The sequence below is a fragment of the Peromyscus leucopus genome, chromosome 1 (genome assembly GCF_004664715.2).
Source record: "Peromyscus leucopus breed LL Stock chromosome 1, UCI_PerLeu_2.1, whole genome shotgun sequence".
NCBI classification, from domain to species: domain Eukaryota; kingdom Metazoa; phylum Chordata; class Mammalia; order Rodentia; family Cricetidae; genus Peromyscus; species Peromyscus leucopus.
In genome coordinates, this window is record NC_051063.1 from 55677961 (window position 1) to 55692882 (window position 14922).

Consider the following 14922-nt stretch of genomic DNA (forward strand, 5'->3'; position numbering starts at 1 on the left):
GACCGGGGACCCAAGAGAATGAAGAACTAGGGGGAGGGGCAAGTAAGGAACAGGGAAGCCACTGTAGAGAAGCAGACACAGGAGCCCCCAGGGAATGCACAGGGGCCTCACCTACCAGTGAAGAAAAGTCAGTGTGAGTGGACATGGGGGCTTCCTAGGGCTGGAAACTATCCGCAAGGCTCCTGTCCAGCAAAGCCTGGCCAGAGAGATGCCTAGTCTGCAGCCGCCGCCATGGCTGGATCCTGAGAGCGGCGAAGGGAGCCACGCCTAAGAGGCCTTATGCAGGGTCTGAAGGTACAGGGGACATTGCAAAGAAGGGTGCCATCCTACATGCAGGGCCTGACCCCAAAAAACCTACTTGAGCCCCCTCTGCAGGCTGGCTTAGCCAGCAGAAGGTGAACATGGACATGAAGGGAAGCCTGGCTTTGTCGGACAGGAAGAAAATCAAATACTCCCAGAGAAGCAGGGCCAGCCGCCCTCCCTGGGTCTGACTCTCTCACCCACCGCTGCCTCCCTTCCCCCAGTGCATCCCTGCCCTGGGAAAGCCCCATGGAGGGAAGACCATATTCTGTCCCACTTGTATCTCTGCTTTCCTCAGTGTCCTGCTGCCCACCCTACAGGCCCCCTCCCCACCCCACCACCCACTAGACAGACCCTCATCCAGGCTCTAGCCCCTCCTCCCAAGTCTACAGCACCAGGCCTCGGCACCCTAGCTGCTCCTACCAATCTGAGCCCAGCACTACTCCTGGCCTCAGGCTTCTGCCCAGGAACAGCTCTGATGCCTCCCCCTAGCTCAACTCCCTGGCGGATGAGGTCTCAGAAGCCTGTCACACAGCCGAGGCCACGCCTCAGGTTCGCACAGCCCCCGACTCTGTTCTTCTCTAAAACCCCACCTCACTGCCCAGCTCTGTTCTCTCCCACCCCAAGCCAAGGCATCGCTGTGTCCTCTCTGCATGTTCCGCCCCCGACACGGCCGACCCCGGGCCTTCTTCCTGCTCCCCCTACCTGGCGCAGGTTTCGGGTAACCCGGACGTCATGCCAGGCGTTGTCGTTGAACTTGCCATTGACGGGTTCCACGAGGGCCTCGAAGGCACCCGAGCCTAGGTTGATGACCAGCCAGACAGCCCCAGACTTGAGGGACAGGTTGACGTAGTCGGCCGACTTGCCCGTGTGCAGCATCAGCCCGTTGCGCTGCAGGGTGCGGAAGGCCAGTGTGATCTCATCAGTGCTGCTCTGGATCGGGTTGTGTGACAGGTCGTAGCAGAAGAACTCATTGCCCTTGAAGGTTGCCACAAATTCCTCCTTGCCTGGACGCCATGGTTTGGGAAAACGGGAGAAGGCTGAGTGTATGGGGTACGCCAGAGCCTCCCCCTGCACCTCCAGCAGCCCAAGCATGGGTCCTGGACGCCGGTGTCCTGGGTCCCAACTCTAAACTTAGGCGCTCTTCCCCTCCTACATCCTGTCGACCTGGACCCTGCTGTCTTTGCTATCTAAAGTCAACTGCTCCCAGGTCCATTCCCAAAGCAGGGGCTGCTAAGTGGCTCTCTCACACTGACAGCTGACAATTAAGCTGCCACAGGGCCAGACAAAGCTGCGGGCTCCTCCATCTCCTCCCTACCAATGCTCTCAACCCCTGCCACCCCGGAACAAAGGCACGCGGGGGAGAAGCAGGAGACTGCCTGCCCTCTCCCTGGGAGCGCCTCCTGAGCAGCCCGCCTCTCCTCTTGCCTCTTCTTTGGTAGCGGCTACTCTCAGTACCCAGGGACAGGGGCAATTTCAGGCCTCTCCATTAGTGATGAGACCGTGGGTCTACTGTCTAGCAGATGAGGAGACTGGGAAGCCGTGGAGTGGAGAGGAACAGGGATATGACACATGGGAAGGCATGGCGAGTGACAGGGATATACACCAGGGTACCGGCCATTCGCTGCCTTCACATGGGTGCTCACCATGCCAGCTCGCCCTCCTCTCCCAACTTCTTCCTCCAACCTAAGAAGCCTCACAGTGCCAGGTGTATGACCCATAGACGCCAAGTGAGTGGCATGGGAGGGCCTGGCTCTCACATGTGTATGCTCATGGATGTGCATGACCTGTGTGCACATGTGTGAGTGAGTGTGTTTATGTATCTTTACTTATAGACACAGCACCTAGACTTTGTTTGTGTGTATAACACCTAGCTGGTGTGTGTGTGTGTGTGTGTGTGTGTGTGTGTGTGTGTGTGTGTGTACATGGACACAGAACCCAGCCCAAGGTCCTTTCCACTGGCACTCTTTAGGTGGGAAGCCATAACTCCTTGGAAGGGCCATGGGGACTGCTGGTGGTCTATACATGGATGACAAGTAAAAAGACCATGACTGGAGCCAGAGAGTCGGGGTCCAGCCCCTCAACTTCACACACCAGAGCACAAGCACGGGGCAGAGGACCAGATTCCAAATCAGGAGAGAGGAGAAGGTCTGCATCCAGGCAGTGACTTCTGTCTCTCTGTCAGCAAATACTGATCCTGCAGCCTCCCTGGCTGAGAAGAGGCAAACAGGACTGTGTCATGAGGGGCTTTGGGCAGAGGCTGAGCGATCTGAGCTTCTCCTGGGGTGTTCTCGAGGTCCAGGGGAGCGTAGGCACTGTGTGATGGGCATGGAGGACATTACAAGGCTCCCATCCTCCCCGGGGGCAGGGCTGAGCAGCAGTTCCATAGATGAATGTGAGGGTCTCTCATTGCAGATTCTGCAGAACTCCTCTCCAGCACACACAGACTGCCTCTCTCCCTCCAGGCAGGCTGCCCACACTCTGCCCCCACTGCATCCGGATGCCAAGGCACCAGCTGCTGCCCCAGTGCCTGGCATGGCCCTCACTGCAGCTGGCAAGGTCTTGTGTCCTGAGGGCACAGGGCAGCGAGCTGAGGGGGGTTGGGCATGGGCCACATAGGGACAATCTGAATCCCTCCCTCTGTCTATTTAGGGGACCAGAAACAAAGGTGAGGCAGCCAGCAGAGACAAGGATGTGTTTAATGGTGGCGTGGGGAGGCCAGCCTGGAAGGGGACAAAGATGGACCATCCGTGGGTCGGAAGAGAAATGGAGACAGGACTGTGAGGGAAAGAGAGGCCACATGGAACCTTATCGATAAAGAACAGGAGGGAACCCTGAGGGGACAGGTAAGGAGAAGGGCCAGCCAGCGTGGAAAGGGGACAGGGACCTCTGGGGAACTAAAGCCACGGCTTTCTGGGGCTTTAGTGTTTCCATAGCAACCAGGCCTGCTGCTCAGACACTGACAGAGCCAGGGGGCTCAAGGACCAGAAAGGGGAATGCATTTGACCTTGGTTTTACCACCCATCCTGTTAGCCCCACCCAGAAGCCAGACCTCCCCTTCTATTCCTTCACCTTCACTGCGGTCAAAGCAAATCACATTGCAGAGATCCAGACAGAAGGAAGGGAGTATAAGGCAGCCACCTGAAAAAGTGATTGGGACCAAACAAAAGAAGTCAGGAAAAAAGCGGAGAGGCGGGGCTGAGGCTGGACCCTGGCTGCCAAGGCGAAGAGCAGAAATGAGGCCGTTCCTGGACTCCTCAGGTGGACCCAGGGGAGGAGGCAAAGCCATCTACACTGCCAGCCTGAGCTGGCTGGACCCCAGTCCTCTCGGCCCAGAAATGGAAAGACACTGAGCTGTCCAAGGGAGTCTGAGTGCTTTTAAGGAGAGGGGTGGAAGGCGGGTGGGCAATCGTAGCAAGAAAACCGAAGGAGAGAGCGTGAGAGTGAGAGACACAGAGAGAACCGCGATGGAGCGGGGGTGGGCCCTCAAGGGCCCCTGATGGGGGTGGTGCCTCAGGGATGGGAATGTATAGTTGTGACCCGGGAGCTCCTCAGAGCACTAGCTGGATCTGGGATGCTCAGATCCTGAAGCGCCAGGGGGCGCTTTGCTCCATCACCCATGCAGGCCATGGCCAGGAACTACAACTCCCATCAGCACGTGAGAAACGACAACCCTTAAGAGCTCCGAGTGCAGGAAGGGAGTCCTTGCTGGTACTTGTTTGCTTCTCCATCAGGGAGTCTGTGGCCTCAAGAGTGTTCCCAACAAAGCTGACTGTGGCCAGAACTGACTGCGTTTCCAAGTACCATGAAAGAGAGGGACACAGCTGCCCCCTTTGCAGACCCAGCTCAAAGGCCTCCTCTGGGAAGATCTCCAGCCCCTCTGGCCCGCCTGGCTCTGTGTGTTCTGTGTGTTCTGTTCATTTGGCACTTACTGCCTAGTAACATCTTGTCCGGCTCCTTGGGGAGGAAATGTGGCGTGAGAAAGAGGACCTGTGCCCTGGTGCCGGCCCTGCCAGCCAGTTCTGTGACCTTGGCCAAGTTCCAGCAGCTCTAAGCCCAGCTTTCTCCTCTGGAGGAGAAACAAAGGAACCACCTGCCAGCCTACCTCCCAGGTTGCTGCAGGAATGATGAAGGGCAGGACAGGACATAATGCAACCCAAAGTGACTCTGTCCCCCGATATAATGTTGTGGAGGTGCACATGCTCTCCTCCATGAATGAATAAGTAAATTAACTCCTCTGAACAAAGTCTGCAGTTTCCATTCACTCACGTGGACCATGGTTTATTGTAGTTATTTGTTAGGCCGTCAGTGAGACTCCTAGGAACAGTGACCATTCACTCATTTCAAATAATTGTGAGACAGGTGTGGTGTCGCACACCTTTAATCCCAACACTCAGAAGGCAGAGGCTGATGTGTTTCTGTCAGTTCAAGACCAACCTGGTCTACATAGTGAGCTCCAGGTCAGCCAAAACTACATAGTGAGAGCCTATCAAAATTAATTTAATTTAATTTAATAAATGTGCTAAGCTCATGCCTACATACATGCCAAGAGCTGTGCAGAGCATGGAAAGAGAGAATATGAAAACCCTGTCCTCGAGTTCAGGGGTTCAGAGCCATGAGGGGCAGCAAACAGATGGGGTGACAGGGTGTGGTCTGACTGATTCGAAGGAGGCGTGAACAAAAGGGGCTCCCGGAAGTGTCCAGGTTGGCCCGGGAGCTCAGGGAGACTGCCAGCAAGGACAGCCTGGCTGTAAGACAGCAGGGAGCCGGAGCGGGGGCTGGGACCGTACAAGCCCAGGCAGACAAGAGGGCACCAGCAGGCCTGGACATTTCTCAACAAAAAGAGTCCTGAGAGAAGCAGCCTCTGGCCAAAACCAGTGAGCTGGACTCCCAGTTTCCTAAGACATGAAGGGGTCTGCCCTGTGCTGGCATCTGGGGCTTTGACCGGTGTCTGTTTCCCCAGCTATAAAACGAAAGCAATAATGCCTGCCACTAAATGTCACCATGCTTTACTGGGACAATATAGGTGACACACACAGATCACAGACGTTACCAGTTTCCCCCAGGCAAGATGCCTAGCAGGCTTCTAGAATGTGATGGTACCCTGCCACCTCTCACTCTGCCACAGCAACACTTTCTAGGGAGGGGCCTGACCACTCACGGGAAAGGGCATCTGTGTTCTGGTACGTCATCGGGGTGGCTGAACTTTGGGGAAGAGATGGAGGTTGTGGTCCTTCACAGTGGGGCATGGAAAGGTGCCCGGGGAATGGCTGTGGGGTGCAGGCCTGCCCCCAGCCTGGAGGCAAGGCACAGGGAGATGCCATACACCTGTGAAGATTCCTCTCCTCCCAGAATGCAGTTAGCCTACAGCAGGGCAAGGGCTGGGCTGTCTGGAGACCACGGGATCACTGACCTTTTGTCGGCTGGTGCACATCGCCGGCTCCTCCTCTCCCGGCCCCCCCCTCGGAGAACAGTAAGGACCCTACTGGAGAAGCAGAATTGGGGAGTCAGGCACAGGGACTCGGCAGCCAGTCCCATCCCAGTCTTGAGGTGATGGAAGGCTCTATCCAGGACAAGGTGCTGCTTGTAGGCAGGTGAGGAGAGTTTCTCTGGGGACTCCCTGGCCTTCAAGATCTCTTGAGGGGCCATGTGACAATCCAAAGGCCACCAGCCCCACACACCCTATCAGACTTCTGACCACTGATCTCCAGCCTCTGTCCAGAGTGAGGAGACTAAGTCGGGGAGAAGGGCAGTCCTGAACACCTGTCCCCAAACTTCCCCTTCATCCTGTGGGGTCACTGCCACATCCCTGGGCTGATGCTTCTCCCTCACCGGGTACCTCTGTTCACAGCTTCTGCCGGGTTAGAGAATATTCTTATCAACCTGCTTTTGCCTGACATGGACACTTGTGTTCCAAAATCCCTCCTGTTCTGTACCTGTCCTCTTATGGGCCACCTATCCCTGCTTAAGTCCCCACAGTGGGTGCTCTGACAGTCGCCACTGAGACTATGGGGCTCCCAGGTTTGCCCCTCCATCACGCTCACAGAGGACTGTGCTCATCCAAGGAGGTCCTGGCTAGGTAGGGCTCACCAGGCATGTAGGGAACTCCTACTCAGAAATCAGTTCTCAGCTTCATTCTCCTGTTCATCACCACACAGGGCCCAGTTCTGCCCCACAGGCACAGGTTGCCATGTCTGGGCTCCAGACTGGCTGGAGCTTCACCCAGGCTCGCCAATGAACAGATGCTCTCTGGTGCCTGGCTCCCAGGCAACCAACCCTATTGCTAGATCCAGAGGAGGATTCAGGGATAGAAGGAAAGGTTCCTTTCTGGGCTTTTCCTCCGACTCCAGTCCCCAGAACTAAGACTAGGTTAAACATCTGAGCTGCAGAATCTTCTAGATGAGGGGAAGCATCTCCAGGACCCTTCAAGAAAACATCATCAGTGTCTAAGGTGAATCACAACCAACACTCCCCAAACCAAGAATTTAGAGGTAAGAAGGATGTGATTCAGCCAGGACCCTCCTCCTAATTCCCTGTGTGGGACTTCCTCCTTCTTACTTCAGCTTTAACTTCCCATGCCTGCATGAATCCCAGGCCCTCATTTCTCAGACCTAAACCCATCCTAAATTTCAGATCTCAGTGAGGCTCTCTTGCATCCCAGATGTGGTCCCACCATCTCTTTGCTCACAGTTCAACACTCAGCCCTGTCTCTTGTATGTATAGGTACAGCAGTGCCAAGGTGCTCACAGAGGTGGATAACGGGGATGGCAGGGAGGTCAGAGCTGGAGGGGATCAGTCAGAACTCCAGGGTTCTCTTCCAGGCTGCTTAATGCCAGGGTTCCTCTACCCCTGCAGTGCTGAGACTGGATCCCAGGGCCTTGTGTATGAGAGGACAACACTCTGCTACAGAGCTAGAAAACACAGGGGTTTGGACTAGTGGGAGGGACTTGGCCAAGGGTAGGCTCAAGTTAAATGACAAGCCCCAGCCACGCCACCTAGTAGGGCTGTGTGATCACGACACAGTCACCTGTCTCTGACATACTGTCATCTGTCAGACAGAAATAGAGACATTCCAAAGGTAATGGAGGTAAAGGCAGAGGGTGGGGCGTCGTGGAAAGGGGGGATCCTGCACCTCCAGCCCCCACACCTTCTGTTTTCATTCACAGCAGCAAGGGAACGGGGCTGTGTCTGCCTCAAATCGTTTCTGCAACCCAAGCCTTTTTCTTTTTTACTCGCATTCATAGAAAAGAAAGGAGTGATCAGGATGAGTGGAAATAAATCAAATACCACCATGAGAAAGAAAAAAGCAAGATATACCACCAGGAAAATGGAAAGGAGAAATAAAAAGAGACTGGAGACAACGGCAGGAGAGTTACATCTCGACATCAGAAACCAAGGTGAGATGAGGGTGGACAGTGGACCCAGGGGAGGGGAGGAGGGAGGGAGAGGACCGGCCCCACCCCCGCCAGGCACCCCCATACAAATAAAGAAATGGCAGAGGAAGAGGGAAGGGAGGGAAGGAAGGAGGCAGGAAGGGTGAGGGAGAAGGAGGGAGGGAAGAGAACAGAAAAGCCAGGCACAGTTTGGGGCAATCCAGTCCAAACCAAACCAAAACTTCAAACCATACCTTCGCTGTTTAACGTCAGGTGAGCCGGACCTTGGAAAGGGGAAGGAAAGAGAGAGAAAGAAAAGAAGAAAAGGAAGAAAGAAAAGAGGAAAGAAACAAAGAAAACACGAGTCATCAAAATCAGCCAGAGAGAGGGGAAGGAAAGTTGTTGCTGCCACAATTTAAAAACCCTTTTTAACTTGTGACAGACATCGGGGGAGAAGCCCCCAGCCCAGCAGCTGAGGGAAGGGGCCCGATGCAGAAGCAGAGGGAGGGAGGGGAGAGAGATCAGGGTGTCAGAGGGGTGGGCGAGAGGTGTGAGCCAGAGGAGACAGGGCGGGGAGTTGCTACAGGGAAGGAGAGAATTTTTTGGTTTCTTTTTTTTTTTCTTCTTGCCGGAAAAAAAAAAAAAAAAGGAAAAGGAGAGGAAGCATGGCTCTGGAAAGGCTGCTTTTTCCTTTTTCTTTTTTTCTTTTTTCTTTTTTTTTTTTTCTTCCAGGAGGTGGACAGAAAAAAAAAAAAAAAAACGGTCAACGAGAAAAAAACAATTCGGATGGAGGAGAAAATAAAACACAACACAAAAATCAAAGCCACCTGGAGAAAAAGAGCGTGTCCTGTTAGAGGGGATTGAGTGGGCAAGGGGGATCTCCAACCACCACCCCACACAGTCTCTGGGTCCCCGTGACCTTGGGAGAAAGTGCCAAGTGTAAGGAATATGGATGGGTCTTAAGGGAAACCTCCACACCGGGACTTAAAAAGGTACCCTCTCCAATCCTAAGCCTTCCAGCTGTCCATTCCAGCCTCATGTAGAGGTAGCAGGCTCTGAGAGAAAACCAGGGCTCTGGGGAACCAGGGAAGCGGGAAGAGGAAATTGAGTCTATGGAAACTCTGGAGCGAAAGATGGTGGCGTGATTCTTTCACAATCTGGGAATTGCGGAATCGCGGGCCTTTGGACAGCAAGGTCCAAAAAGGACAGCCAAGACCCCTGGGCAGGACATCAAGCTCTCTGAAACCCAAACGCCTCATGCCTAAATGATTGTACAGGTCCCCTTTCCCTGGCCAGGCCCTTGCTGAACTGATCCAGAAACAGACTGAGGACAATTTAGCCCAGTGGGCAAGCCCTGGCAACCCTGATCTGAGGTGACCCTCCTAAGCCTGAGTCAGTGCAGCCTGAACCAGACCAGGACCCCAGACCCCAGAGAAGCCGACACCACCAGGCCAGCCACAGAACTGATCCCCCAGGACCCCCTGAGATGACCAACTAGCCCTACCAAACCCCAGCTCCCCACCTGACCACAAGCCCGACCTTCCTGCTGTCTGGAGGGACAGCTCTGTTGGCTAGAAAACCATCCCAGCTCCTGTGGCCTGAGATGCGGGCCCTTGGGATGGAAACTGGAGCCATTATGGATTCATGGAGGCTAAAGAGCCGTAAGCATCTCTGGGGCAGAGCGAGAGCCAAGATACCCAGTGCCCAGGAAGCCGTGGGAGACTCCTGAGGAGCTCATAGCCAAATGGCTCCCGGTACCTCCCTCTCCGTCTCAGGGTCTCATTGATTTATTTATTTTTTCACCTCTAGGTCTAAGGCTAGCTTGAGGGAGGAGGCCACAGCGGCCGGAGCAGCACCAGGACCAAACCGTTCTCGGGAGGACACAGGGTTTACTCAAAGCACTGGTCGGGGCTCGAGCATTCAGGCTGCTTTTTTAGTCCTTGCTCCAAACAGCCCTACCCTGCCACTCACTCTTCCCTCACGAAATTCCAGCACCTTCTAAAGCTCAGGCCCCAGGCCCTGAACCCTCCGCTCACTTTGCCTGTCAGCAACAGCCTTACCAGGAAAGCCCACTCTTAGAATCCAGGCCCCTGAAGCCCTCAGTCCAGAGTCAAAGGCCCTGTGGAGTGTCACTTTCTTGTCCTCTGCCCCCCTACCACCCACAGCCCCTTAGGCCTGACTACGGCTGGGGGAAGTCACACATCTACCCTCAAGACCCTTCAGCTGCCCAGCTCTCTGCCAGCCTCATTAGCATGCGACACTCTCCCTCTGTCACCAAGGCAACCAGCTGCTCAGCTCCCTCAGGCGTGACAGCACCAGCCATCTTGGTGAGGGGAGACCCATTCCCTTCCTGTCTACCCCTGGCTCAGGCCTGGATAACTGGATGGCCGAGGGATCCCTCCCTACAGCCTGCCTCCTCTCCTACCCCAGCTTCTTCCTCCTCACCCTGGCCCCTGTCCCTTGGGGTGCCTCTCTCGCCCATGTCTACCTGGAGCATCCGCCTGCCCCTCCTCCCACTCCCTTCACAAGCTGGCAGTGATGGATGGCATTGCCAAAGGTCCTTCCTAGGGTACTCTATTTGGCTAATCTGGGTCTCCTCTCCCTGATTGTAAGAGATTAGGAAGAAAGAGGAAGAGCTCAGGGTGCTGCAGAGCAGGATGCCTAGGTTCCTAGAGGAAGCTAGGCCAAACATCCCAGCATCCCAGCATCCCAGCATCCCAGCATCCCAGCATCCCAGCATCCCAGCATCCCACCCCAGCATCCCAGCATCCCCCCCAGCATCCCAGCACCCAGCATCCCAGCATCCCAGCATCCCAGCATCCCAGCATCCCAGCATCCCAGCATCCCAGCATCCCAGCATCCCAGCATCCCAGCATCCCAGCATCCCAGCATCCCAGCATCCCAGCATCCCAGTATCCCAGCATCCCAGCATCCCAGCATCCCAGTATCCCAATCCCCCCCATCCCCCCCACCCCCCCCCCCCCATCCCAGCACCCCACCCAGCATCCCCCCCCCCCCCCCCCCCCCCCCCCCCCCCAGCATCCCAGCATCCCAGCATCCCAGCATCCCAGCATCCCAGCATCCCAGCATCATGGACAGATGGAGAAGGAGAGACACAGAGGACCCCTAAGAGATCTGAAGAGGGACCTCACTGCTAGAGAGGAAGCCCTCGCCTCCAACCCACGTCCTCACTTGCAGTCTCACCCTTGACTTTTGCACCCAGACCCCAGGATGACAGTAAGGAAAAAGGAAAGGACAGCAAGATTAAGAGACACAGACAGAGAGAGACATGCAGAGAGACAAACAACGGGATCATATTCTTGCCTATCCTTGCGAGCGCGCGCGCGCGCACACACACACACACACACACACACACAGCATCTCACACACACCCTGTACTGTTGCTAACATTCAGGCCCACATCTAAACCAGCAGGTGACCAGGACACCCCACCGCAGCTCTCATTTCCACGTCCCCAAAGCTGAGCTTCCCTTCTTGTCCTCACGGTCCCTCTCCTCTCCCTGCTCCAAGCCCCTTCCCTGCAGCCCCCGCCCGCCCTTTCCTCTCAGCCTGGGTCTTCTGCTCTCTCCCCACAGCTGTCTTGTTTTGAACCCCCCCTCCTGCTCCTCTCTCTGTCTCTACACTCCCCACTTCTTCCTCCCAAGCCTCTCCGACCCCTTCTTCTGTCTCTCTCTCTCCCTCCATCTCTCCCTTTGTTCCAGAGGAGGCATGACATCAAGAGCAAGTAAAAGTCAGACCCACACTCAATCTTATCTCCAGCCCTCAGAAGGCTGCGCCCACTCGGATGTGCAGGCTCTCTCCTTCTCTCTCGTGTGCAAGAGGGGTAAACAGTGACACACAGAGATGCAAACACAGATGCAGACACACAGAGCCCCAGACACTCCTCCAGAGACTCGTGGACACATGCCACTCCATGGACAAGGCAACAAGCCAGTGCCCAGCGGGCCCACACGGACAGCCAAACCACATGAATGTGTGCACACGCAGACATACAGATGCAGACATGGAGAGTGGTCTGCTGGGACCAGGGCACCTGAGTAGCCCCACACAGAGAGACAAGGCAAGCCATGGATACCACGAGGAAAATGGGTTCCACTCATGCCCAGGCCTAGAGCCCTCACCGCCTGCCCTTCTCAGGATGCCCAGATCCCTGCTGCGCCTGCCCTACTCAGGATGCCCAGATCCCTGCTGCACTGTGCTCCTCCCAGAAGGACCAGGCTCAGGGGTCTCAGAGTATGTCCTACCCACTGTCTTCCCAGGACCGGGGACTGTGGAGCAGGGTGCTGATCAGGATATGGCCTTCCCTGGTAATAATCACTTTGCCAGCCCCACTGTGAGGCCCTGTAAGATCAACCAGAATCCAGCCTCCACGTGTGGACCACCCTGTCCTCAATCCTAGTCCACCCCAAAGGAGGAAAAGAAACAGAGGGAAAGCAAAGCTTGAGGGAAAGTCTCCAAGAATGGTAGAACCCAGAGAACCTGGGGAAGGTCAGGGACAGACAGAGGTCCACAGACAGACCCCTAGAGAAAAAGAGGCAAAGAGGAAAACCAGAGAGAGGCTACCAGAACAGAAGGCAGGGAGAGAACAGACAGAGACCCCAGAGAAGCCTACTCCCACCCTTGCCCCGGGACTGGCTTGAACAAAGAAGTTGCCCCCTTCCTCTCAGTCATGGGCAGCTTTAGCAGAGCAGAGGAGCTGGCTCTGCCCACACACCCCAACCACGGGACAGACCCCACCCTGCCTGTACTCTCAAGCACACCCCCACTGGCCTGAGTCCTGCAGCAGAGACGTGAATTCTCTCCAGCACAGGCTCCAGGCCAGCAGCCAGCCCTGCCACCCCCAACTCCCTTCTATACATAGCCATTATGTGCTTGCTCGCTTTTTTTTTTTTTTTTCCTTTTCTTTTTTTAGTTTTCCGAGACAGGGTTTCTCTGTGTAGCCCTGGCTGTTCTAGAACTCGCTTTGTAGCCCAGGCTGGCCTCGAACTCACAGAGATCCACCTGCCTCTGCCTCCCGAGTGCTGGGATTAAAGGCGTGCGCCACCACCGCCCGGCTCATCCATTGCAGCTTTCTACGCTGGGCAAAACAGTGTCTACCTACTCACTTCTGGGCACTTCCAACACTATCAGCTATGTCCCTCTCCCCCCACTCATCACCTCTTCCCAGAGACCCTCTTCCCTTCCCCCACCTGGGAGAGGGCTGGGAGCAGCAGAGAGCAGCATCGGCAAGGACAAAGTCCTACCCTCTACCCAGTAGCTTACTCAGTCAATGAAGAGAGAAGCCTAGGAAGAGGCACTCCGATGAAGAAGACCCGGACATCCTTCCACCCCCACGTCCCCCCCACGCCCACCTCACAAACATGAGCAGGCAGGGAGCTGTTACATGGCCAACAGCACCCCTTCAAGCAGACCCTTTGGGGAGATGTGTATTACCCTAATGATCGAGAAGGTTCCACTCACCTTCCATAGGGTGTTCCTCTATAGTCAGCCAAGTTCAGAGAAGGGGAGCGGGGAGAGAAGAGAAAGGAGACCTGTTAGCAAATATGCCATGGACAGTTGCTTTAAGGACCAAGGAGTTCCAGGTCCTCCAACCCACCAAGGCCCTGACATGAATAACCCAACCTAAAAACTCAGGGAGCAGCTTTGCTGGGGACCGGACAGTGGCCACGCTGTCCCCTGAATGAGTCTCCCCAGAGTCAGCCAGTCTGGGCGGACTGAGAGGGACTTCTGCAATTTGCACTAGATCCTGTTATGCCAGGAAACTGAGAGCCAGAGCAGGGGCATGACGCCGCAAGATCACACAGAGACAGGAAGCAGGGCAGGGCGGCAAGCAAAGCAGTGAGCAGCCAGGCTCCCGACTCCTGAGATAGGCTCCTCCTCCCTTACATTCACTCCGCTGCAGCTCGGAGACAGATGGGGATCTGCTCACACCAGAGACTGTCTCACTGGGCTCGCCCAGACACACTCACGCTCAGTGACACACTGACACACATAAGCACCGAGCAACCCACTCTCTCGCGTTTAGCTCTCACACAACTCATGCCTGAAACATTCACTCTCCAGCATCCGACCACCCACAGCCCCCTACCCTGCCAGGAAGAAAAGGCGCCACACAGGGTCAGAGCGTGGCACAGGCCGGGCCCTGGGTCTGATCCCAGAACTGCCAATCTGCGTCACTCGACCTCTCTGCACCCCAACTACAAAGGCGAAAGGGTGGGCTGCACCCTCTCCTAAGCCCCTCTGACCCCAGCTCCGCCTCTGCGATCAGGAGACATGTCTTTACTCTTCGTTGATTTTTGCATTTGTTTTCATCGCTGAGTGTTTCACAGTCTTATTCTGTAGTCCAAACTGGCCTGGAATGTACTGTGTAATACAACTTGCCTCAAGCTCAGGACTGTCTTCCCGCCTCCTTAGTGCTGGGATTATAAGCATGCACTACCGTGTTCATTTTTAAGCACCACCAGGGATCAGATTCAAAGCTTTATGCATGCTAAACAAGCATTCTACCAATTGAGTTGCATCCTCAACTCCAGAACGCGTTTGCTTATCTGTTTGTTTGCTTGTTTATTTCAAAATATTGGATAGGCCAGGTTGGCCTCAAAGCCATTACATAGCCAAGGCTGGCCCTAATGTCTTAACCCTCCTGCTTCTGCCTCTCAAATGAGCCCAGATGCCCTCTACGGGGTCGGGTGAAGCAAAGGGCCTCTAAATGGATGGTCACCTTAAGTTCAGTCAAAGTCAGAGGGCCACGCTGGGAACCCCCAGATCACGGCACACCCCATGGGCCATCAGCCTCACCTGTTGAGACCTGACCTGGACTTGACCTTGGGGCACACCTGATGGGAGCAGTTCCCTCAGCTCAGCCACAGCTCCTCAAGCAGGCTTCGCAAGGGGACCAGGGAGCCCCAAGCTTTAGACAGCGGTCACATGGTCACGCACTGGAAGGCTGCTAGAGGAAGCCAAAGGCAGAAGAGAGAAACTGCCCAATCTACAGACACACAAACCCTCGAGGAAAGACACACATGCAGATCCTGAGATAGACATCGATTCACACGCATGTGCATATGCTGTCTCCTCCCTCCTATGAGCACATTCTGTGGGATCTGTTCATGTATTCTTAGGGAGGGACATTATACTGCAAAAATGAATACTGCTATTTATCATACGTCATACTGTCACCCCTGTGATACACATGCAGAGACTGAGAGCAAACGTCAACACCTGCACA

General features: G+C 55.2%; 1 protein-coding gene and 1 long non-coding RNA gene across 26 annotated transcripts in view; one reads left to right on the plus strand and one right to left on the minus strand.

The window, feature by feature from the left end:
- Nrxn2 (neurexin 2) overlaps window positions 1-14922 on the minus strand; it is a 119976-nt gene that overhangs the window by 74624 nt on the left and 30430 nt on the right. For 15 of the 24 annotated variants that reach the window (XM_028853779.2, XM_028853778.2, XM_028853766.2 and 12 more), the window contains exons 3-6: window positions 13155-13172; window positions 7928-7957; window positions 5714-5785; window positions 1006-1307 (exon numbers count right to left, since the gene is read on the minus strand). In XM_028853779.2, coding sequence (XP_028709612.1) covers window positions 1006-1307; window positions 5714-5785; window positions 7928-7957; window positions 13155-13172 — 422 coding nt within the window. Of the gene's footprint in view, window positions 1-1005; window positions 1308-5713; window positions 5786-7927; window positions 7958-13154; window positions 13173-13316; window positions 13471-14922 lie in introns of those variants that run through there. The other 9 variants (XM_037207876.1, XM_028853763.2, XM_037207882.1 and 6 more) reach the window with 8 other exon arrangements.
- Window positions 2768-8436, plus strand: LOC119088368. Of its 2 annotated transcripts, none has more exons than XR_005092038.1 (3): window positions 2768-3146; window positions 7545-7697; window positions 8406-8436. It is a non-coding gene; the product is annotated as an uncharacterized LOC119088368 (long non-coding RNA). The 2 variants fall into 2 exon arrangements; XR_005092039.1 differs by lacking the exon at window positions 8406-8436 and adding an exon at window positions 7947-7988.